Raw genomic sequence first — 22,408 nt, 5'->3', positions numbered from 1 at the left:
ATTGTTGTTTTGTTCGACCAAAAGTCCAAAACTCAAAGAAATTCAATTTTCAATTATATAAAACAGAGAAAGCAGTAAATCCTGTCATTTGACAAGCTGTAACCAGAGAACTTTTGCCATGTTTTAACTATTTTTGCTTCATAAATGACTGAAACAATTATTCAATTATGAAAATACACATTACAGTTCATTTTCCCGACGTTTCTGTAGCAACCGTATTAAAATAATCAGGTCTGATTGGTTAACAACATCCATCAAATGAGTTTATTGCCCTTTGTTATTATTATTTAAAAGGTACAATACATTTGACATCATGTAAAAGACACACAGGTGGTTGTAACGTCAGCCAGCTGAAAAAAAAAAAAAAAAACGCCAACTAGTAAACACCAAAGTCCATTGACAGTTATTATTTCTTTTTACACACACAATGCAACAGTATGAGCCCATCTGTGGTGTTTTCATAGTAAACAGGTGTTGAGGTACAGTCAGTTCACCAGTCAGTTATGAACATTGTCTTCAGTTTATAATAATCATGTCCAGGAGTCAGTTGGGGTGCGAGCTTTAAAACGTCATGTTCTAAGTTTAGTTTGCGACGGCTTCATCAGTTGTGTCGACAAGGAAAAAACATTATTTTTGTCCTTCGTTTTAAGTGGCAGCAGCAACTAATGTCAGCCTTCAGACTGTGTGTTACGAGGAGCTTTAGTGAAATGTTCACAGTTGAATCACAAAAATCACATCTTTACAACAGAGTGAACAAGACAGATGCAAAAAAAACAACAAAAAACAGATGATCTTGGGAATGTTTTGGGGTTTTTTTTGGGATGAACTCCTCAGTTACAAAGACAATATTGCTTCACTTTTTTTTTTTGAAGTGTCAGGCACATACGGTCTCCGTGGTAACAAGAGCTCATAATGAGGGAGGGGCGAGTGTGATCACAGTCCTTCTAAAGTCACTAAAGTGTGAGAGATGTGCAGTTTAAAATGGTAATACACTTATTTTAGCTGCAGTATCGAGCTAAAAACAACATCTTCTGAGCCGTTAACTGAATCACATGTGTGGGAAAAATAACCTCGTAGTACTGCGTCAGTGATTTTTGTTTCCATTTTAAGGAAATGTATAAAAAAAAACGTAATTATGAGACCAAGCTGCACTCAGCAAACCTTGAACTTATATTTAAAGTTTAATAGCAAAAGCCAAGCTGCAGTTAGCATCAGCAGCTTTAACTTCTTTTAACCGTCTGACACCAATTTCTTATAACTCTGCTTTATTTTGAAAATCCTGCAGCTCCACCTAAATATTCTCCCTTCAAAAGAGGCCTCTGATCCACTGGCTCTTCTATTGTTCAACCGTTGGAGGAAACAAAAGCTGCGGTATCAAAAAAAAAAAAAAAAAAAAAAAGGCTCGGTCATCCTCTGAATCCCTCTTAAGCCCTTTTTTTTTTTTTTTTTTTATAAACTGGCATGTGTGACGCAAACCAGAAATAAGCGACAATGTCTGACAGTTAGTGGCGTAAATGGTTTAAAAAAAGAACAGTTCGTATTAGCAGATGGCGCTTTGAGCTTTACGTCTATAATAACATGTTTGCATTAAGCCGACAGGAAATAGAATCTGAAATTTAACCTCCTGCACTCGTTGTGTTACAGATCAGGAAGGTTTTGTGGATATTATAAGACCATCAAATGATGTTTAAACTAATCACAGATGTGTTGTCTGCACTGAACACTGTTGTCCACTTTATACTGGATGGCAGCGGAAGAAAAAAAAAAGATCTCAGCTCAAATTTCTCTTCTCCTTCAACACTGTTAAAAGATTCATACTGACGATCAGGTTGCCGTTCACAACGCTAAACACCGCAACAGGAGAACATTCGTAAAGAAAACAATGCACCTCCAACATGTCGACTTTTCAGGAGATAGAAATCGTCGTGTTTCCAGTTTTCTGACAGTTTTTAAATGGTTTATTTAGCTTGAGAAGGAGGAGAGGGGTTTTGCAACATAAAAGAGAACTTAATCCTTCATTTTATCTGAGAAAATGTAAATCAGCGTATTTGGAGAAACATGTTTTTTTCATTGGAAAGCAACGATGTGTAGTGAGACTGAAGAAAAATATATTTCAACACTGTTTTAGACTTTTCTGATCCTAATTTAAACCCCCTACTTTTTCAGATTTTGCAGACCTGTGTACCTACCCGCTCGAAAAATTCATTAATACTGAAAACTTTGCTCAGAAACACACAAGTTGTGTTCAGATTGTCTTTGAAAGCATCTTTTAAAACTGTATTTAGCTATTTTGTCTGTTTCTGCAAAGCTTTTACTAACACATGAAGGAAAAGAGGACTAGTTTTGCATCTATGATTTGACTCTTTGACTCTTTTAAAGTCAGGAAGATAAACGTCTACGATACTGCAAGAGTCAGAATGTGTGTTTATCGAGTTCAACGAAGACACGTTTCTTCATCTGGATGTTCAGAAACAAGTCATGGTGTCAGTTTAAAGTCACACTGGACTGAACTCTTCTCCCAGCGACACTACTTCTTAAAATGGAAAGCTAGAGTAGCTGTTTGGCTGCCAAAAGATGGCTAATTTAGCCGCTAACAACATTTAACTGTGTGTTTGGCTGCCAGCTGGTGTTAGAAGAGGAAAACGTTATCATTTAGAGTTATAGCCGAGTTAGTTTGCATTTCCTCTATGCATGCTGTATATGATTTGTTGTGTATAAATACAATATCAAACCTAGCTGTAAACAAACGTCTGTCTCAGCCAACACAAAATAAAAAGTCTGTCAGGCTCATCAAGCGACATGCGTCTCCATGTCTTTGTCAGTTTCTTCATGTGGGCGTCAGGTGAGTAGACGAATCTTCTCACTCTGTCAAAATAAAAGTTGGTTTTCATGCTGGAAAAATTCTTCTGATGGAAAAAAAAAAAAAGAAAAAAAAAAAGAGGTTTGTGTCACCAGATGTGCTCGCTGTGAACTGCAGAGACACCGGAGAACAAACCCCAGTCCTATTGGCACTTAGAAAAACACAAAACACTGGTATGAAGCTTCAGTTCCCTCCCAGGTAACAACGCCGCCCACGTCAGGATTCCCCACAGGACGTTTATGGACTTATGTAACCGTTTTACACTGGACGGTATGAAGTGGCTCATCTCTGGCAGTATATTCACATATGTACCTTCATGATCTGTGGATAAGAGGCTGTGAGGGGTTGCTGAAAGGGCAAAGAGCTCCGCAGAGAGTGTGTGTGTGTGTGTGTGTGTGTGTACGTGTCAGAGAGGGGGGAGGTGTTCCCGTCTCCATAGCAGCAGCAGATGGAGCTGCCTGCAACCTGTTCGTATGATCCTCCGCCTCCCGTTGGCTGTTGCACACATCTGTCATTCCTGGATCTGGATGATCCTGGCCCTGTGATTGGCTGGTGTGTGTGGGAGTGGTGGGGAGTGGTGGGGAGGGGAGGGCGGCAGCAGCATGCAGATCACTGAGGACCAACACCACAGCCGCCTTAATGGATCTTCTCATGCTGGATCTGGTAGTAACAGGCCTGGAGGTGGAGAGGAAACACAGGAAGCTGATTTAATATCTCAGCTGGATGTGTGTGTTGAGTTTCATCTTAATTAGACTTTCAGAAAAAGAGTTAAAGTAAAGATACAAGTGGGGTTAATGATTTTATAAATCCTCAAAGGAAAGTAGATCTTCTTTCAAAACGTGTGTGTTAGAAAAAGGAGGGAAAAACAAACACAGCCTCCATATTTTACCCTAAAACTGTATGTTATTCCCAAAATTTTCAACATCTGGAAATCCCTGACCTGTGTTTTGAGATTTTGTGTGTGGTAATGATGTTTTACGGATATATAATTTCCTAGAAGTCAAACTTTTTTGACGTCATGCATCCATGGTGTAAATGAACACCTCCATTTCCTGTCATCGCTACCAAACATCCTTTCTAGGAAATCACAGGAAACTAGAGGACATGTTGCTGTGTGTGTTTGTGTCAGAGTGTGTGTGTGTGTGTGTGTTTGTCACCTTTAGCGTGGTGAACATGATTCCGTGCTCTCCGTGCTGGACGCAGGGGTCCATCAGGTCTTCGATCAGACTGACCTCTGACCCGAGGTTCCTGATTCTGAGGACAAAAAAACAAAACAAAAGAGTCTCATGAGATTTAGAGATTCTGCAACTAATGTTTATTTTCATTATCGATTAATTTGCCAATTATCTTCTTGATTGAGCTGTTAATAGTTTGGTCTATAAAACATCAGAGAACAGTAAAAAATGTACAGCACAAGGTCACATTATCAAATGTTTTGTCTAAAATATTCAGTTTACTATAATGTAAGACCCAGAAAAGTGGTGAATTCTCACATTTGAGAACCTGGAACCATCACATGTTTGGCATTTTTGCAATAATTAAAATAGTAAAGAATATAATTTTCTTTCACTCGACAAATGAATTAAGTGACTGATTGCTGCAGATGTGTTTTCTCTAACGTTAAACCTCATATTTCAGACCCGGTGTGTTTTATGTTACAACCCTGTGATCAAGTTATTTTTTGTTTCTATCAGTATTCACATCAACCTACAATAAAATATTCTCTTTCTCGCCTCATCCTCGTTATATATATATGTGTGTGTGTGTGTGTTTTTGTTCGGGGCTGACCGAGCACGCAGCACCACGTAGAGGAAGACGGGGAAGAGGTCGTCCATGGACCACAGGAAGTCCTGCTTCAGCAGCGACTGCACTTCCTGCGTGATCTCCTCAAAGGTCAGTTTGATCACCTGCAGCTTGTCTGACGGGGTGAATGTTGTGCTGCAAACAAACAAGAAACAACAAAGAAACATGATTTATCTGTAAATCAACTGCAAGTTTCTTCATTATAGCGAATAAAAACAGCAAATCTACAAACGTCTCAGGCTCAAACTGAACTGTTTTAACCATCAAATGTCCATGTGGAGTTTATTGAAGATCAAACCTTAACGTGGTGTTTACCTGATCTGCTGTAGTGTTTCCACTGCGGTGGCAAAGCAGGCGTCTTTAGTGCTGGAGAGAACCTGGAGGAGGCAAATGTTAGTTTGACACCGGCTCAGAAAATCTGTGATCTGTGCTTTCACAAAAAAACTCTACCTGCTGCTTCTCTCCTGGCGCGGGCATGGAGACGGGGATGGAAACAGGCCAGAACTTCCTGAAAGAAAAACAAAACAAAACAAAAGATTTTCACACAGAACAGAAAAATGAAGCTTCACTCTGATGTTCAGTTGTTGTGTTTGACGTACTGTTGGACGCCCAGGAAGGCCAGCAGAGCGAGATCAGGCTGCTTGTTGAGGCGGAGGACACACTCCCAGTACACGTCATCCTCTTTCTCCTTGTCCAGAGCGTAGAGGGTGAAGAGCGGCGGGTAGAGACGAGGCAGGAGGACAGGAAGCAGCAGAGCCGAGCTGCTCACCACACGGCTGACGAGAGGAGGGGGGGGGGAGACACACAGGAAAGATTAATGAGGTTCATTTGACCCCCAAAGCTTCAACGGGGACGCTGTCTGGTCTGTACCTCGGCTTTGGTGAGTCCAGCTGGGCATCAGTGGAGCCCGGCTCTGTTTCGTCCTGGACGTTGGTGGTCGGCTCTGGGATCACACCGCCCTCTTCTGGCAGGTCTTGGAACAGAAACCTACACAGCATTTATGATATTAAATTAATGACTGCAAAGAGTTAAATATCAAAAATTAGCTTCTTTTTTTTTAATTCTGCATGATACATCCAATGAATACACTGGTTATGAGGCTGGTTTATATCCTTGTTTACCTGTTGACCTCTCAAACTCATTTATTGCTTTACTTGATCAATTAATCAATATCTATAATGCTCAAACAATCAGTCAAAGAGTTGCTGATTTACTCTATTTCATATATTCTAAATTAAAAAGTATGTTATTGTCTGCAGACTACCTGACGATCTGGAAGATGCGGTAGAGGTAAGACTTGATCTCATTGACAGCCTGAGGCAGGAGTCGACGGTTGGCTCCGACGCCCACGTAGGTCATCCTGTAGACCGCCACCAGGGTTTCCACGAGCCGGCCCAGCGGGTGCAGGGGGGTGTCGCACGCCTGGAGGAGTGAAAATGTTGTTTTTTTTACGTTCACTGCTATTTCTTTAATAGAATTAGATTCATTAAGTCCGTTCAGGTGTCTCATTTGCTTTAATGTTGGGATGGTTATAATTAGAGATGCTGTGATTATTAGGAGACCAATCAGAAGAGGACGACAGCTGCTACACATGACTTGAATGGAAATCAAACCTCCAGAGATCAGGCCTAAACTTGTTGGTTTCAGTCGTTTATCAGCCGTCAAGGTTCTGGAGGGAGGGAGCGGCGGGTGAGCTCACCTTGATGAGGTAAAGGCGGATGGAGTCATATCTCTCCATGGTGATGGGTCCTTCGTGCTGTGGGATGACCTCCAAACTCTCCAGAGTTTTGCTGTGAGTCCGAGACAACAGCTCCGGACTGACACACAGATATTGAAAATATCAGTGGTAACGGGGTTGAAATTCCTTTTATGGTGATTTATACTCAGTCATTCTTGTGGTTTGGTTACTTTTATTTGCTGAGAGGAAGAAACTAAAGGTAGAAAATGTACCTGTGCTCGATGTGCCGTCGGCTGGTGGTGAGCGCCACGGCGATGTTCTCCCACGCCTTCGAGTTCTCTCCTTGGCCCAGCGCCTCGCAGCCCAGCTGACTCCAACACTCATCAAACACCGCCTGCCACTTATCCTCCGCACACACACACAGACGCCCCAGCTTCCTGCCACGTCACGCACGAAAAGGAAAAGTATAACTAAAAAGTTCAAAGAAACTTTTTCTGAACGTTTCAGAGACTCTGTAGCTTACACGGCGTGAGTCTTCTCCTTGTCCGTGTCGAACAGGTGAGGTTTGAAGTAGGAGCCGGTCACCTTCAGGCCGGAGCCCCATTCGCCGCCGAACGAGCCCTCCAGGTAGTCACCATTCGCCATCGTCAGCACACCCTGAGGGGCAGCCAATCAGTATGTTTAGTTTCCACTGTGTTAATCCACATTTAGTGATGTCGGTTAAAAGATTTATGTACTTTTGACACATATCTGTTCATTGTGTGTGTGTGTCTGGATGCTCATTAGTCACCTTTCCATTAAGGGTCCAGTCGTCAGAGAATTCGCCCTCGTATGTGGTGTCATCCTCTGACAGGAGGATCCCAGTGCCCTAAAAGGAAAGAAAATCCTTCTCTTCAATCCCTTCTTCTCTCTCAAATGTCCTCCTCTACTTGTCCTCTGTATCTTAAATGACACTCCAGCATTTAGAAGTTGGGAAGTGAAGTTTTTCTAAAGCTGTATAGACCCAGTAAGAGTAAATATCAAGTATAAAACAGCTCTTATGCAAAAGATTTTGTGATTTTGAGGCAGAAATATGCTCAGAAACACACTATTGAATGTTATCATTTAATCTGTGATGATTAAACTGGGTCGAAAGTGTTTCATATCTTCTATTTTAAGGCCTTTTCATGCATTTTTTTCAGTTTGGCTTTTTTCTACTCTCTTCATTTTATAATTTTGTTTTCTAGTGAACTCATTATTCCTCTTTATGACCATCTTGGTTGTAAATTTGTCAAATCTTTTAGACACTTTGGAGAAGAACGACCATCATCACTTTTCTAAAAACAATCAAGAAATCTAAAAGAATCAAAAACTTGACACTTTGGATCTTTCTCTCCTCTATTTTCCTTACAAAAACTTCCCGAACCATCCCAATGAAGATGAATGAAGACAGAAATGCTTGTGTCCTGCCAGCCTCACCATCATCTTATTGTCTTTGAAGACTCCCTCGTAGTAAAGACCAAACTGGGTGACGACGACCCCGGTGCCCTGCCGCAGATGATCCTGCCACATGCCCATGTACTTCTCCCCTCTGACGGGAAAAAAACACACACAAAGCTCTCAGTTAAACAGCCAAACTTGCTCTGAATAGAAGCATCAGATAAACTATTATAAACTGATGGAGGCGTACTTGGTGATGTCGTCAAAGACTCCGTAGCCGGTCTTCTTGTCCTGGAGCCACTGGCCGATGAAGACGCTGGGGGACGAGGTGTTGAGCTTGCCGCTGCGCAGCATGCCGTGGCCGTGCCGCATGCCGTCCTGGAAGGATCCATCGTAAACCTCGCCGCTGGCATACCTGCAGACCGAGGGAAAGACGGCCTGCTTTACTCTTTTTAACATTGTGTGTCCAACAGCAGATTTCTGTACATTTTTCTTTCAGATTTTTAATTTCAAACACATTCTCACCTGTATGTCCCCAAGCCGTGCATCTTCCCATCCTTCCAGTGACCTTGATAGTGATCGTTCTTGTTCAGCGTCTTATTGGGAGCCACAAATTCACCAAAACTAAACAGACACAGATACATCAATAAAGAGGATAGAAGAAGACAAACTCGTGCATCATCTCATGACTGATTTTGATGACTAACACTCACCCGTCCTCCAGTCCGTTCTTGAACTCCCCGGTGTATATTCTCCCATCAGGCCACTTTAACACTCCCCTGAAAAAAAAACAATCACTTTACATATTAATATCAATATCTGAAATACTTCCTGGAAGTGCAGATTAACAGTTTGCGTGTCCTACCTGCCGTTGGGTTTGCCGGCCAGCCATCGGCCTTCATACGTCGCCTCTTTCAGCCGACCGTCCTTGTAAAAAGTGTAGGAGGCGGTCCTGGAGATGGGAGGCTCTAACTTTTGCCCCGTCCCCGAGCTGACAGACGCCGTGTCCTGCCCCGCCCCGTTCAGCGCCTGGTCCACCGCCTGGTTGATGGAGCGAAGCCACTTGGCCTGCAAATAAATAAACACACTGAAATTAAACCTGCAACTGAAGTTTGTTAGCAGACAGTTGCTTATTTACACGTCCAGCAGTTCATTTAGAGTCGTGTTTCTGTCCACATGGTGGCTGTAAATACAACATTTACTCTCCTTTGGCTTTGTTTTTGTTCTCCTGTTGGAAATATCTGCCTCTTTAGCTGCTAAATGCTCCGTTATATTCACCAGTGGATTTGGAGCTTTTTCTCTGCCTGATGTGGTAGAAAAGGTCGCTGAACAGTGAAGCTGCAGATCAAAACAATTCGCTGAAAGACGCTAAAATGTCTGTAAAACTGTGGTGAACCTGTCAGGTGATAATTCTCTGTTGATTTATTACTGCGAGCTTTCACATAAAAGTTGTCACGTGATCTGTTGTTAATATAAGATTAGAGCTCCTTTAATGCCTTTATTAAGCAACACGCTTGGCTAGCAAACTATTTATTTTATCCAGTCAGAAGCACTTAAAGTTAGTCTACCTTCTCCATGGGAGAGCAGGCCAGCAGGGTGAACGTCTCCTCTGGTGTGATCACCTTTAACCCATATCTACACACACAAACACACACAGGAACAAATACATACATTAATCCATTTGTACATTTCAAATTTCACATAATTTAAAAGGTCATTTTGTGACTGGATCTAAATATTGTATCAGCAACATTATACATTATACATAATTATGAACAAGATTAAGCAAAAACTAAAAAAGCTGCATAATATAAATGATATATTGTATAATTATAATGATAAAAAAGGTTTTCTGCAATTTGGAAGTTATTTGTCAATAATTCCCCCTAAAAAATGTGTATTTTTGCTGGTCAGACTCACAGGCCAGTGTTCTCCTCTGGGATTGGTTCCACCCACAGCGTGGCCAACGGGAAGACATGATGGGTGGAGAACTGGAGGAGGGGAGAGATGAATAAATAAAAAAAAAGACACAAGCATGAAGAGTGGAGGAGGAGAAAGAGAAAGAAGAGAAAGAGTGAGTGTTTATAAAGAGACAGAAACAGGGAACATTATTATTTTAATGACACATCTGACAGTGACACAAGCCTGCCTGCTATGAAAAAACCCAGAAGGTTTCTATAACACACAAACAGCAGGTGAACTATAGAGTTTCTATCAGCAAATCACTCATAATAAACAAGAAAAATGCACAGATTTGCATTTCTACAAGATTCTACAATAAAACTACTGCACTCTGAAGGTTTTAGCATTTAAAGCAGAGCTTAACTTAACTTAAAATTATAAGTTTTAATTTATTTTTTATTTAAATACATCACCAGTCAGCAGAATTTTTATATATTCCTACATCTCAGTTTCTTCTTTTTGGTGTGTACAAAAAAAAAAATTGTGGATTTAAGCAAAAGACAAACGTGACAATCCTTCACTTTTATTTTTACCAACAAACTTATCTGAAGCAACACTGTATGTATTTTAGCTGAACAGTTGCAGCTGCTGTTTTTTCCCTTCATTCAGTGGTACAGATGACAAGAATAAAGTTGATATTAATCTTGTTTTAAGTCTCAATGCAGCTGTTTAGTCTGGATTTGTCACTGTAGTTGTAGCTTCCCTGTGTTATATTATAATATGTTTCTCTGATGTTCTTCCTCTACCAGCAGCAGACTTTCCTCCATGTTTTTAGGACATTTTCCTTTGATTTCACTCCTACTTATATAGTTTCAGACTATGTGTTATTTTATGTGTTTATTGCTACAAGAAATATTCAAGATTTTATTGAAAAATATTATGATATCTGCTTATAGGACTTTGGAGAATCACATCACTGGGAAAATATAAAGACTTTTTACTAGAATCAACAATGAGAGGAAGGTTAAATCTTTGCGTCTGATTGGCTGCTCCTCTCCAAGCAGAAACAATATTTATCATGTGATCACTTCAGAGCTGCTCTTATAGGTCAGTTTTTCCAGTAAATAACTTATTTATTACTTATGTATTAGATTTATTCAGGCTTTTACAATTGGCTGCTACAATAAAAAGTTAAATTTAAAGCCGGCGAACACATTCAGGCTAATTCTGAATAAACTTGCATTTTGTTCATGATTAACTTTAAGGACACTTGAGTCACTCATGCAAGACAACATGTCTACATGCTCTTTCCCAGCGACGCCACATCACATGACGCCCGGGACCATGGCAGTCTGTTCCTGTCAGTTATAAATGCTACTTTCTCAGATTTGACCATTTAACGGTACAGAGCCCTGACGTTTTCTGGTTGTTCAAACAATGACAGAAAGAGAGTGAGTCAAGGCAGGAGTCACACGGTCAGGAAGTAGAGGGGGGAGGGGGGGACATTGACAGATGCAGGAAAAAAACCACATGACAGACTGGAGGAGAGAGGGAGGAATGGACAGAAATGCAAATAGAAAGAGAGAAATGGGAGACAAACAGGGAGAGAGGGAAGGAAACTGCTTCGGAGAGGTGTTGGTGATCATAGAAACTGAAAGGATAGAATCAGTATTTCAGCTAAATGAGTGATTATTGTATCCTTTCAGATCCTACAGCCAGATATATATTTATATATAAGTGACAGGATCGTCACGTCAGCGGGTTTCTGTGTTTCTCTGTTGAATTTCCAATGACTACAGTAACTGTAGCATGAACAGTGATGTATAAAACCCACTGAGCCTCGGTTACAGTCAGTTCATCCTTCCATGCAGTGTCCTTCAGGTAGAGAGCAGGCAGAGGGTGGAGGGGATAGGGCTGAGTATCACTGGAGATATCTGTGTGTTGTACAAACCAGGAGATCTGCTCATATTTAAAACAGATAGAAAGAGTAAAGATACTCCAAAGGCGTTGTTGCAAGCTTTGAATTTTACTTTCTAAGTATCATCAGGAGCAAGCAGAGCGGAGCAAACAGAAGTAAAAGTGAAAGCTTGAAACTGCAACAATCGCTCTTCAGTGCATTTTTTTGGAGTAACTCTGCTCTTATGTGTTGATTGTAAAAACCTCTGAAACAAACTTGTGATTTTGGGTTTTATAAATAAAACTATAAATACACTAAAAGCACTTTAAAGTAGCTTAAAGCTTATGAATGTCATCTTTCAGTATCAGTATTCTTCATTGTCTGACAGTATAAAACGTATTTTGTATGTTTCCATCAAGTGGAAATATTTAGATGTCTTGTGCATCTTTGGAAAGATGTTTTCATGTCTTGTGGTGTCATTGGGAAACTTTTGGGACCCGACTAGAATTGGAAATAACATTCTGTGGGTTTAATCATGTTTGGCTGCACAGCTTGAGTTTTCACTGCTGCTTAACTTTGGCTTACGAGTCTTTGTTTGACTGAATTAGGAGAGTGTGAACATAGTATGTAAGTACTACACTGCCACTAGCTTTAATTATTTATCCTGCTTAATGCAAAACAAACTATAAGTCTGTCATCACTGGCTCAGCCTCATTCATGTTTATGTGTCCCATGAATGTCCAGCTATGACTTCAGAGCTGCAATAATCGATTAGTTGATCAACAGAAGATTAATTGGCAAAAATCTCAAACGTTAATTGCTGCCAGTTTCTCAAATGTGTCGCACATGATAGTGAACTGAACATCTTTAGACTGTTGATCAGACAAAACAAGACATTTGAAAAAGTGAGCTCAGGCTGGAGGAATTATAACAGACAATTTATATACATTTTCTGATATTTTACAGATAAAATGATTAATCAAGAAAATATTCTGCATATTAATAAATATTAACACAATTGTTTGCTGCAGCCTGAACTGATCTACAGGTTGTGTGTTTACGTGTGAATCACAGGGTTTAATTCTCTGACACAGAGCCCTAAGCCCTACACACACACACACACACACACACACACACACAGAGGAGGATGAGGGGTGGGACAGGGGGATGAAGGGTGGCGGGGGGGGTCGCTGCGCTGAGATCTGCTGCTGACTGCATACTTACAAGATTTTTACAAGGCGCCACGCCCTGACAGCACGGAGGCAAGCACACACAAACGCTTGAAACACACCAGGTTACAGTGTCTAAAATATGAAGGGCTTCATATGAGAGAGTTGAACCAAGAAGAACGTGTGTGTGTGTGTGTGCGTGTGTGTGTGTGTGTGGAGCTGACCTGCGCGTGGACCAAAGCGTCGTTGAAAAGGATGAACCAGTTGACGGAGAACCTCCCGGCGTTCTGCAGGGTCAGGGCTTTGTTGCTGCTCTCGCAGATCAGCCGGCGGTGAGGCTTCCGCAGGGAGTCCTGACGACGCACAAAGACGCCATTCAGCTATAACATGCGACACCATACGTGTATCATGTGACACCTTGAGGGCTCGTTATGAAAGATACACTTGGTTGGAAAATGAAAAGGACACAAAAACACAAATGTTGATCGAGTTTACCGTCATCTTGCCGGGGAAACTCTTCCAGAAGTGGAAGGTGTATTCTGCTTCCTTCCTTTTTCTCTTCAGCTGAAGAACCAAAGCTTCAAACTTGGAGCAGCTGTCCTGCAGCCTCTGATAGTCACTGGAGCTCTGACAACACAAATATTTACCGTCAGACATGCAGTGAGGTTCAGCCAAAAGAAATATAACATAAAAGGAAACCAATATAACACTAAAGGGATCAATAATGGTAAATAAAACATCCAGCGACTGTCGCTTGTGTTTTATTCACCTACCACTTCGAAGCAGGTGGCCAGTTTGAGCAGCAACCGTCCGTATTCGTGCAGGTGGCGCGTCGGGAGGCAGAAGAGTGCCACCAGGAGGTCGGCCATGGCGGGGTTCTCCTCGCTGCACTCTGCCAGCCTCTGGAGCAGTTCGGGACTCTTCCCGAAGAAATCTCTGTAGAGGAAATGATCACCGATCACTAAAAATCCTACTTAACAGCTGTTGATTATCTGCTTGTTTCCCATCAGATGATTGTGGTTTAAGCTGTTGCCACACAGTTTGTACTCACAGCGAGGGTTTGGTGAGGGCCTGGAAACCTCCCATCACCTGGAAGTTGCCCAGAGCGATGCAGTATCTTGAGGGATTAGAGGAGATTAGAATCAGTGTTATTTTGTTTTGACACCTTCAAATAATCAAACTCATGACACATTTGTATCGTGACTGTGGACGCGTACTCGTGATAAGAGTCGAGGAAGATGTCAGCGTGGTCGAGGATGAGCAGGCTCTTGACGTCGCGGCCGCGGCGCAGGTTGGAGGTGAGGCTGGCGGCGTGCTGCCCGGTCAGGTGACACATGAGGCTGAATCTGCCGGCCAGCGTCTGCAGGAGACCGAAGGTCACCTGACCCAGAGCTGAGCTCAGAGATTCTGAAGAGACACAAAGTCGAAGCTTTAACTTCTATCGTTTCCTGTTGTGTTGTTAATCTTTTTTTTCCCGCCTCTATGTGTGTCGTTCTTACCGAGCTCCAGCAGGGGGCGAATTATCTGCGTCTTGATGTTACACAGTTTGCAGTAGAACTTTCTCTCAGCTGACGCCAGCTCGTGGAGGCTGGCGATGAAGCCCATCACGTTCCTGTCGGAGAGCGCCACGCACCGCCGGCCGCCCGCAAACACACTGCTCACATAACCCAGCTGGAACACACACACACACACACACACACTCACTAGTAACTCACTAGTAACTCACAAAAAACAACTACATACTATATGATACTGTATATAATTTTGTTGTCCAGATTTACATAAACAAATATTTCAGTCCAGCAGGTTTCTGCATCATTCACACTTCTTTTTATGTGCATATTTCTTCTTTTTTTTAACCATCTTTGAAGCAGGTTTTGGTTTAAAAACCCACAGAAATACTGTAGTGTCCCAATTTTATGCATAAAACTGTTTGTTTTCAGCACTGTTTACAGTTTGTTTTGTGTTTTTTGCAGTGTGTGTTATGTTATGAGTTTTCTTACATGCATGCAGAAGGGGAGCAGTACAGGCTGTTGGGTGTAACCTCCCACCCGCTGCTCTCCTTCCTCTTCTTCCTCCTGCTGTCCCGTCTCCTTGGCGTGGTTTTCCTCCGTCCCCTCCTTTACCTGCTGTCCGCTGTAATAAATGATGGGCTGGATGCAGTCTCCGTCAGCCAGCAGAAGGGTGTGTCTCTCTCCGGCGCTCACATCCCAGACACGGATACCCTCTGACATCTGGATGTGGAGGCAGAGAGGAGTCGGTGTCGTATCAGATGAAGCTCAAGGCTTTAAGTGTGTGTGTGTGTGTGTGTTTTTATAAAAACGATGTTTCCTCACCTTGGCCAGACGGGGGACTGTACTGGGTGACTCCATATGACCCAGCTGACCAGAGCTGTTACTTCCCCATGAGAACACCTGAGACACATACAGAAATATAAGATTATAAGAGTATCAAAAACAAACAATGTGAAGTAAACACACAGACAGCTGTGACAGGAAGCTGTCCACTGACCTGCGACTGGGCCGTCAGAGCGAGGGAATGGTGAGCGCCGGCCGCCACTCGCACCACCTCCTTATTGTTGAGACTTTTGATGCACAGCGGCTGTAATCTGCAAACAGACACACGACACTTCTGTCAAAAACAAATAACATCTTATGAATGACAACAAATCAACAATATCAAGACGTTTTATTGCTTTTACACTTCCGTTTCTTTCATATTTGTTTCTTTTCTTCCCGTTTTAATCACATCTTTTCGTCCTACCTGGCCAGGTTGTCTCCGTGGCCCAGCTGTCCGTGCTCGCCGTGGCCCCAGCTCCACACCTCCGTCTGCAGGGTGGGCAGCACCTCCTGGGCCTCGGGGACCGCCCCTCCCAGTGGGGTGAGAGCCACGGCGCGCATCCTGGGACGACCGGCTTTACGCAGCAGCCGCGGGGACACTTTTTAGAAAGAAAAGAGTATTCCTGAATGTCTTTTACTTTATGTCTCTACTTTAAAGCGTGAGTGAATCTGCTTGTCTGTTTACTGAAGGCCTCACATTAGCTCATGCTATTAGTGAAACAGTAGAGAATAAGTGTGAGGTGACATATTTCTGTATAAACCTCTTCGTTGGTATGTGTCTCTTAAATGTTGACATGTTTTTAAACGATGAAAAGTAACCTGAATGAACCTCAGGTGCAAAGTTCAGCAGAACAAATCAATGTGTGTTATCAAATGAGGGCACAGAGACAGCAGCGACGTCCAGCTCACATCAGCCAGGTCATGTCAAACAGAGAAACATGCGATCACACAGCAGACAAACAATGAGCAGAAGCCTGCAGGCAGCAGACGCAGCAAACACTGATACAGATACAGGAGACAGAGGCTGACAACACGAAAGAGAATCTACTTGTTTTTTCCAGAGAGAAACTTTTTGCTCCTTGACATCATTTAGTGATATTTATTGTTACTTTAAGTAACATCTCAGTTTATCATTTAAGCTTTTTTATATGTGTTTATGTTGTTTGGAAGCACAAATCATTATTATTCAATTTCTTTAAACCATTTTTAGACCCTGATATCACTGTAAAAACAGTATAATGCAAACAATGAGATGTTTCATTCAGTCATTCATCATTTAGACTAATTCCAACTTTTTGACAGTAAACTCCAAAAACTTTCCTTTCAGATCCTGATGAGGTGTTTATTAATGTCTTTTCCATTGCTGGAAACTATAAGACTGATGGACACAATATTATAAATAATAATTTCCTCTTTTGGAATCACGTTGCCAGAAATAAACACAAACACACATCTTCATGGCCTCCAGCAGGGCGCCATCTGGTGGCCCAAAGGACGAGGACAAAAAAAGTAAACTGACAGCTGAACCGAGCCTCTAATAATAATACTAATAATAATAATAATAACAATAATAATAATAATAATAATAATGATAGTAATACTAATAGCAGCCCAGTCAAGACTCCTCACAGCTACAACTTATTTTAGAGAAATTCAGCACACATAAATCACTGTTATCCAGTCTGTATGTCAAGACTTTGGCTGGTGGCTTATTTGTTGACAGCGTCTGGTTGATATAAACTTTGTTTGACAGTCAAACAAAAAGTTTTTTTACTTGCTTGAGAGTTTTCAGGATCCGGTTTCCTCATCCAATCTGATCTTTCAGTCTCAGAAAATTGACATCCGTGTAAAAACCCACGAGAGGTCGGTTTAAAAACAGATGATGAAACTCAGAGCAAATGATGTCAGGTTGTCCAAACGGAATGACAAGATACGGGGGATATGAAGGGGGTAAAGTCCGCTCATCCTGCTCGGAGTCACAGAGTAGCTTAGACACGTCTCAGCAGACTTTCTTCCTCTGTCTTCACACCCGAAAACCTTCCTTCTGTTGTATTAAATCAGCTTCTGATGTCTCTTAGATCACTGAAACACTCTGTCAGGCAGAGAAAAGGTGATTGAAAGACGCTCTGACCGCAACCTCTCGCCCTCTATTACCTCTGACTGCTCTGGTGGAGGCAGATTAACTCAATTAGAGGCTAAACATCAATCTGCATTCCTTTGTGCATTCCTCTGCGGTTCTTTTTTTTTTTTTAAATCACACAAAGGCAACCATTCAGACAGGCTAACCCTCTTTTAACTCAATGTACAAATGAGACACATTCTCAAACACTAATGAGGAAACAAAGCTATGTTTCGTTATGGTGATGCGATACTTTGTCAGAATAGTTTGTTTCAGATCATTATGACTCCGCAATATCTCGAGAAACGACCTTTTTTATCATTTTTTTGTTGCTACGAGAGACGACACACACAGAATACAAAAGACTGTGACACAAGAACAAACCTTTGCCGTGCTTACAAACAGGGTGAAGAAGCCTGAAGCGACCACACAAACACACAAACACAGACTCGACATCGACCTGCACATGCGCAAGGCGTACTTACGCAGCAAGGTATAGGAGGAGGATAAGAGGTGAACAGCGTATCTACCCTGTGAGAGGAGTCCCGGGAGCGAGAGGCGGCGCCGGAGACCCTCGGCCTCCTCCTCTCGGATGTCACCCGTGCTGGAGCTCTTCTTGGCCTGCATGGAGTCCTCCTGGCGGACGCGCTCGGTGGTGTTATCGCCCACTCCGGGTACGGCCCCAGTGATCCCCGCCGACCTCGACGCTCCCGACGGAAGGTAAAAGTTCATCATCTTTTTAAGGGACAACGCCTCGTAAGTGGAGGCGACGCGCTCGCCGACCGCCGAAGCGCAGGAGGCCACCAGGCTGTTGAGCGTAGAGCTTGTTTCTCTTCCTGTTGAAGGCTGGAAGAGAAAGTCAAATGTGACAAAGACAGTGAGAGAGAACTATAGTACAGCGTGTTTATGTATCACGTCATGCACTGCTGATAAGTTGGAACTTCTCTGACTGTTTAGGTAAATAATCTAATCATCAGTTAGAAAATGGATATTTTGACGAGGTGCAGAGTCCAAAAACTTGCATCTGTGAATCTAAAAAAAGGAAACACTGTCATCTGCGTCTTCATCACATTAAGAAAGGCATGTTTGTGCTTAACGAAGAGCCGACTTCAGCTAAAAACATGATACTTTTCTCAGTGTAAGAAGTTTTAACAGAAGCAGATGACAGTTTTGCGAGAAAAGAAAGCAGCTGGTTCTGATTGTTTCGTTCATACAAATCGGCGATAGATTAGTGCTTTTATTTTTAGATGTTCATGTCATCTTTATATCTGGGAAACAGTCCAACTCACCAGCAGAGCGTGCAGCCCTCCAGCTTTAGCCGTCTGCTCTGCCTGAGTGTTGTCTGACAGTTTCTTTAGGTAATCTTTGACGGCCTGCTCGTCTGGATAGGGTGAATTTTTGACCCCCGCGACGGCACCGCCGCCATCTGCGGACTCAGCCGAGGGGTCAGAGTCAGAGGCAGGGAGCGCTCCGTTAGCTAAGGATGAGTCTCCTTTCTCTAAGTCCTGTGGGTGGGAGGGGTCACTGTTATTAGCTAAGGTGGAGGTCTGAGAGGGGAGGACCGGCTCGGACGGGGATGTTTTGAGCCCCTGTGTCAGAGCAGGCGCCTCCAGCCTGCCCTCATCCTCAGTCAGCTCCACGCCAAGCGGGCAGTAGTGACTGTCAGAGATGATGACGTGGTCCTCTTTGTCCGTCATGGTGTAAAGCAGCTGGTTACACTGTCCGCATTTGTCCACGGGGGGCCGGTGGACGTCCAGAGGGCCCAGGCAGCGCACCAGAGCCAGGCTGTGCGAGGCCCCGCAGGCCACCTGGAGTACATACCTGCCAGCTAAGTGCTCGACCTTTTGCGGTTTCCAAACAGGAAAGACGGAGACGTTGAGGCCAAGCTGGCAACCGCTTCCCCACGCCCACACCTCCCGCTGGACCGAGAGCGCCAGCGTGTGCTGCTGCCCGCAAGCCAGCTCCAGCACCGGCACCGTCTGCGGAGGGCTGGTGTCAGAGTCCACCAGAGCGACCGGAGTCGGGTTGGGGACGGAGCTGAGGCTCGACAGGCCGCACTGTCCCGCGCCGTTGTCCCCCCACATGTGGACGCCACCGTCCTCCGTCACTGCCCCGCTGTGGAAGCTCCCAGCTGCCACGGCGACCACCCGCTGGCCACTGAGCGCGCTCTCCAGGGTGGGTTTCGCCAGCTCGGGCACTTGACTCTGCTTCCATGGCAAGTCCCCAAAACTGTACACCTGTCCTCCTGAAGTGAGTAACAACAGCACAAGAATCAAAGAGGAACAAAGGTTTCTCAGTTCTGGAAAAGCTGAAAGTTAGAAGGAACTATTTAATATTCTTTAACCAAATCATTGCAAACCTCCTTTGAAGAATTATTATTCCCAAAGTATCAGAATTTATCTAGATCAATAATGACATATATCTAATTGATGCTAATTTCCTCCCAACTCAACGATAATGAAGTCTGACCTTCCACCAGCAGAACTCCGTGCCGCGTGCCCAGCGCGACCTGAAGGACGGGCCGGGGGAGGAGCAGCCTCTCGGGGGTGATGCTGCACGAGTAGCCCTTCCAGGTGTGGAGCAGGCCTCGCTCTCCACCGCAGTCATCCCCAGAGCTGCGAGATCAATGAGTCCGTCACATTAATGAGAAGAGTTAAGAGTCATTTATCAGGCTGATAGTTGCACTTTAGTTCCTACTGTAGTTGTAAACACTTAAAACAGCTCACAAATATAAGTATCAGTATTTTCCTAAAAATAGCTGGAAACTGGAGTTTTTGGACAGCAACGGAGCTCTATAGCACAGAGGAAGATATATCAGGCTTTGACTCATAAAAAACAGAAGTATCAAATGCCAAATGATTGAGTATTCACCCGATCTGTTTGCTCATTATTAACTTTGTGAGCTGACTCTACTTTTAGAAGGCAGAAATGTATCTCTGGGAAATGGGAACATGACGTTCTTTTACCAAAACTGAGGAGAAACAAACCCAAATATTGGGAAGTGAAAGTGCATAAAAAAACGAACAATTATAAGATCTGAAGAGGAGACAGATTAGAGACAGAGAGGTGTGTGTGTGTGTGGGAGGCTGACAAAGCAGACAAACTGCCAGCAGGTCCCTCAGTGTTTGGTGCCCCCCCCCTCTCTCTCTCTCTCTTTCTCTCCTGTGCGGGATTACATTTGAACAACAGATGTTTTGTGGGTGAAAGCAGAAGTGTGCACGACTCAATCCGTAGGCGATGTCACATGGTGATCACAACCAGCCAGCCAGCCAGCCAGCCAGCCAGGGAGTGTGAAAGCAACTGTGTGAATCCTCTTTAGGAGGACTTTTAAGGGGACCTACCTCTTCCTCTGGGTTTCCATCAGTGGGTTTTATTTCTCCATCAGCATGTCAGACTGATGCTGTCACTCCTGAAACCTACAATCCAATCAATTTTTAGCTGTCAGTGCAAACAAAAAGTCATCACGATGCTTAACCTGAAGTCTGTTTATCTAAATGACAACCTGAGATAACCACCGGAAATATTTAGACAAGACGTCAAGGTGAAATGTCAAAAATGAAAGTGTGTTTTAAATCATTTATAGCAAATAGAAACTTATCGTAGAGCTGGTTTAGTAACAAACTCCTCAAAATGCTCCTAAAAATGAGCATTGAGTAGTTAAATGTGTCACCTCTGGCAGGTGTATCCATCTGTTATTGACTGCTGGTAAATAACGTATTAACGTTAATCTTAGCTAACATTAGCTAATCAATCCAGCTAACTAGCCCAACCACCAGCAACCAAAACTACAGGTGTTTCTTCTTTATCTTGTCGTAAATGAAGAGTCCATCTTACCAGCTGCTTCTTGTCACCAGTCCTTAATGCAGACAGTCACACTAACAGGTAGTAAACACGTCCGTTAACTTGGTTAGCAGCTAAATGCCGCCGGTTGTTTTTCGTCTCTGAATGTTGACACAGTGAGCTGCCGCTAACGCCGAACATCGTCTATGAACGCGAGGTCTCACTCTGAAGTGATATTAAGAGACTACAATGGGCCTTAAAGTGATAGTGCAACACAGAGGAAACATTTTCATATACCAGTCATTTTTGCCAAATTTGTATTAATATGAGTTGCTCTAATTGTGTTGTTCCTCACTTACTGATGAGGAAAAATGACATTTGCTGTTGGATACAGTCATCTATCAATTATGTTCTGAAATTAATTAATAAAAATTAAAAAAAAAAACTAAATATTGAAAAAATAAATAAAACTGGCCCACGCTTGAATCTAATTGCTGACCCCTGGCCCATGCATATCTTAAATCTGAGACCCCTCCTCACATGCTGCATTGTCTACCAGTTAAGTTGACAATTATTGTCTTGTTTCATTGGTTAATCGTTTTGTCCATAAAATGTCTGAAAATTGTGAAAAATATCCATAAAGTTCCCTACAGTCCAAGGTTACATCTTCAAATGTCTGGTCTCATCACACCAACAGTCCAAAACCTTAAAGATATTCAGTTTATCATCATGTTCCACAAAGAAAAGCAATAAATCATCACATTTGATAATCTAAAACCAGCTTACGTTTTCATTTTTGCTTTTAAAAAAAAAGACTGAAACAATTATTCAATTATCAAAATAGCTGCTGATTTATGTTTGTTGATCCACTAATTGATTAATCGATAATGTTGCAGCTCTAGAAAGTTTTGTTGAGGAGGTAAAATACAGAAATCCACTAGAAATAAAGCAAGATTAGACAAAAGCTTGACAAAAAAAAATCACAATTTGGTATCCAAAATATATTGGGTTTTCTATCTATCTATCTATCTATCTATCTATCTATCTATCTATCTATCTATCTATCTATCTATCTATCTATCTATCTATGTAAGCCAAAGAAGCAGCAGAGTGACACATCTTACTGTTTTCCTGCTCTTCGGTATCGCTCAGCTGCTGTTGTTGGACAGAATGGACGGAACCCGAGAAGACTCAGAAAAGACGTAGCGCGAAATTGTTTAGCATTAAGAAATACTATAATGCAAGTTTTACTGTAATTAGATACGTGACTTGCACTATTTCATAACAAGTGTATATAAACATAATAAAATACAATTCTGTGCCACTGTGGGAAACAACTGTATCAGGTTTATACAGTATTTGCACTAAGAGGAGAGAAATTGTAAAGCCTCCTATGTGCTAAATCCCAATATGAACTGAACAATTGACTCTAAATATGGCTT

General features: G+C 42.6%; 1 protein-coding gene across 5 annotated transcripts; it reads right to left on the bottom strand.

The window, feature by feature from the left end:
* Positions 1-241: 241 nt before the first annotated feature.
* Positions 242-21,177, bottom strand: als2b (alsin Rho guanine nucleotide exchange factor ALS2 b). 5 transcript variants are annotated; one of them, XR_010926086.1, is made up of 35 exons: positions 21,021-21,177; positions 20,528-20,602; positions 19,656-19,801; positions 18,476-19,431; positions 17,672-18,032; positions 15,492-15,666; positions 15,240-15,336; positions 15,065-15,142; positions 14,732-14,962; positions 14,228-14,399; positions 13,946-14,135; positions 13,780-13,845; positions 13,502-13,664; positions 13,224-13,355; positions 12,953-13,108; positions 9,681-9,751; positions 9,329-9,395; positions 8,626-8,828; positions 8,474-8,539; positions 8,286-8,384; positions 8,011-8,175; positions 7,800-7,911; positions 7,132-7,209; positions 6,865-6,998; positions 6,614-6,778; positions 6,363-6,480; positions 5,928-6,085; positions 5,534-5,650; positions 5,263-5,439; positions 5,114-5,171; positions 4,979-5,040; positions 4,649-4,798; positions 4,018-4,114; positions 1,889-3,535; positions 242-1,844 (listed from the first exon to the last, which is right to left on the bottom strand). XR_010926086.1 is itself a non-coding variant. In XM_067583606.1 (34 exons), the coding sequence occupies exons 2-34, from the start codon at positions 20,545-20,547 to the stop codon at positions 3,497-3,499; spliced, it is 5,079 nt and encodes a 1,692-aa protein (XP_067439707.1). In that variant the 5' UTR covers positions 20,548-20,602; positions 21,021-21,177; the 3' UTR covers positions 242-3,496. The 5 variants fall into 5 exon arrangements, 4 of the variants coding, with proteins under 4 accessions (XP_067439707.1, XP_067439708.1, XP_067439709.1 ...); XM_067583606.1 differs by having other exon boundaries at positions 242-3,535; XM_067583607.1 differs by having other exon boundaries at positions 242-3,535; positions 12,953-13,081.
* Between the last annotated feature and the right edge of the window lie 1,231 nt (positions 21,178-22,408).

The sequence above is a fragment of the Thunnus thynnus genome, chromosome 24 (genome assembly GCF_963924715.1).
Source record: "Thunnus thynnus chromosome 24, fThuThy2.1, whole genome shotgun sequence".
Lineage (NCBI taxonomy): Eukaryota > Metazoa > Chordata > Actinopteri > Scombriformes > Scombridae > Thunnus > Thunnus thynnus.
This window is presented reverse-complemented; position numbering and strand designations above follow the sequence as displayed.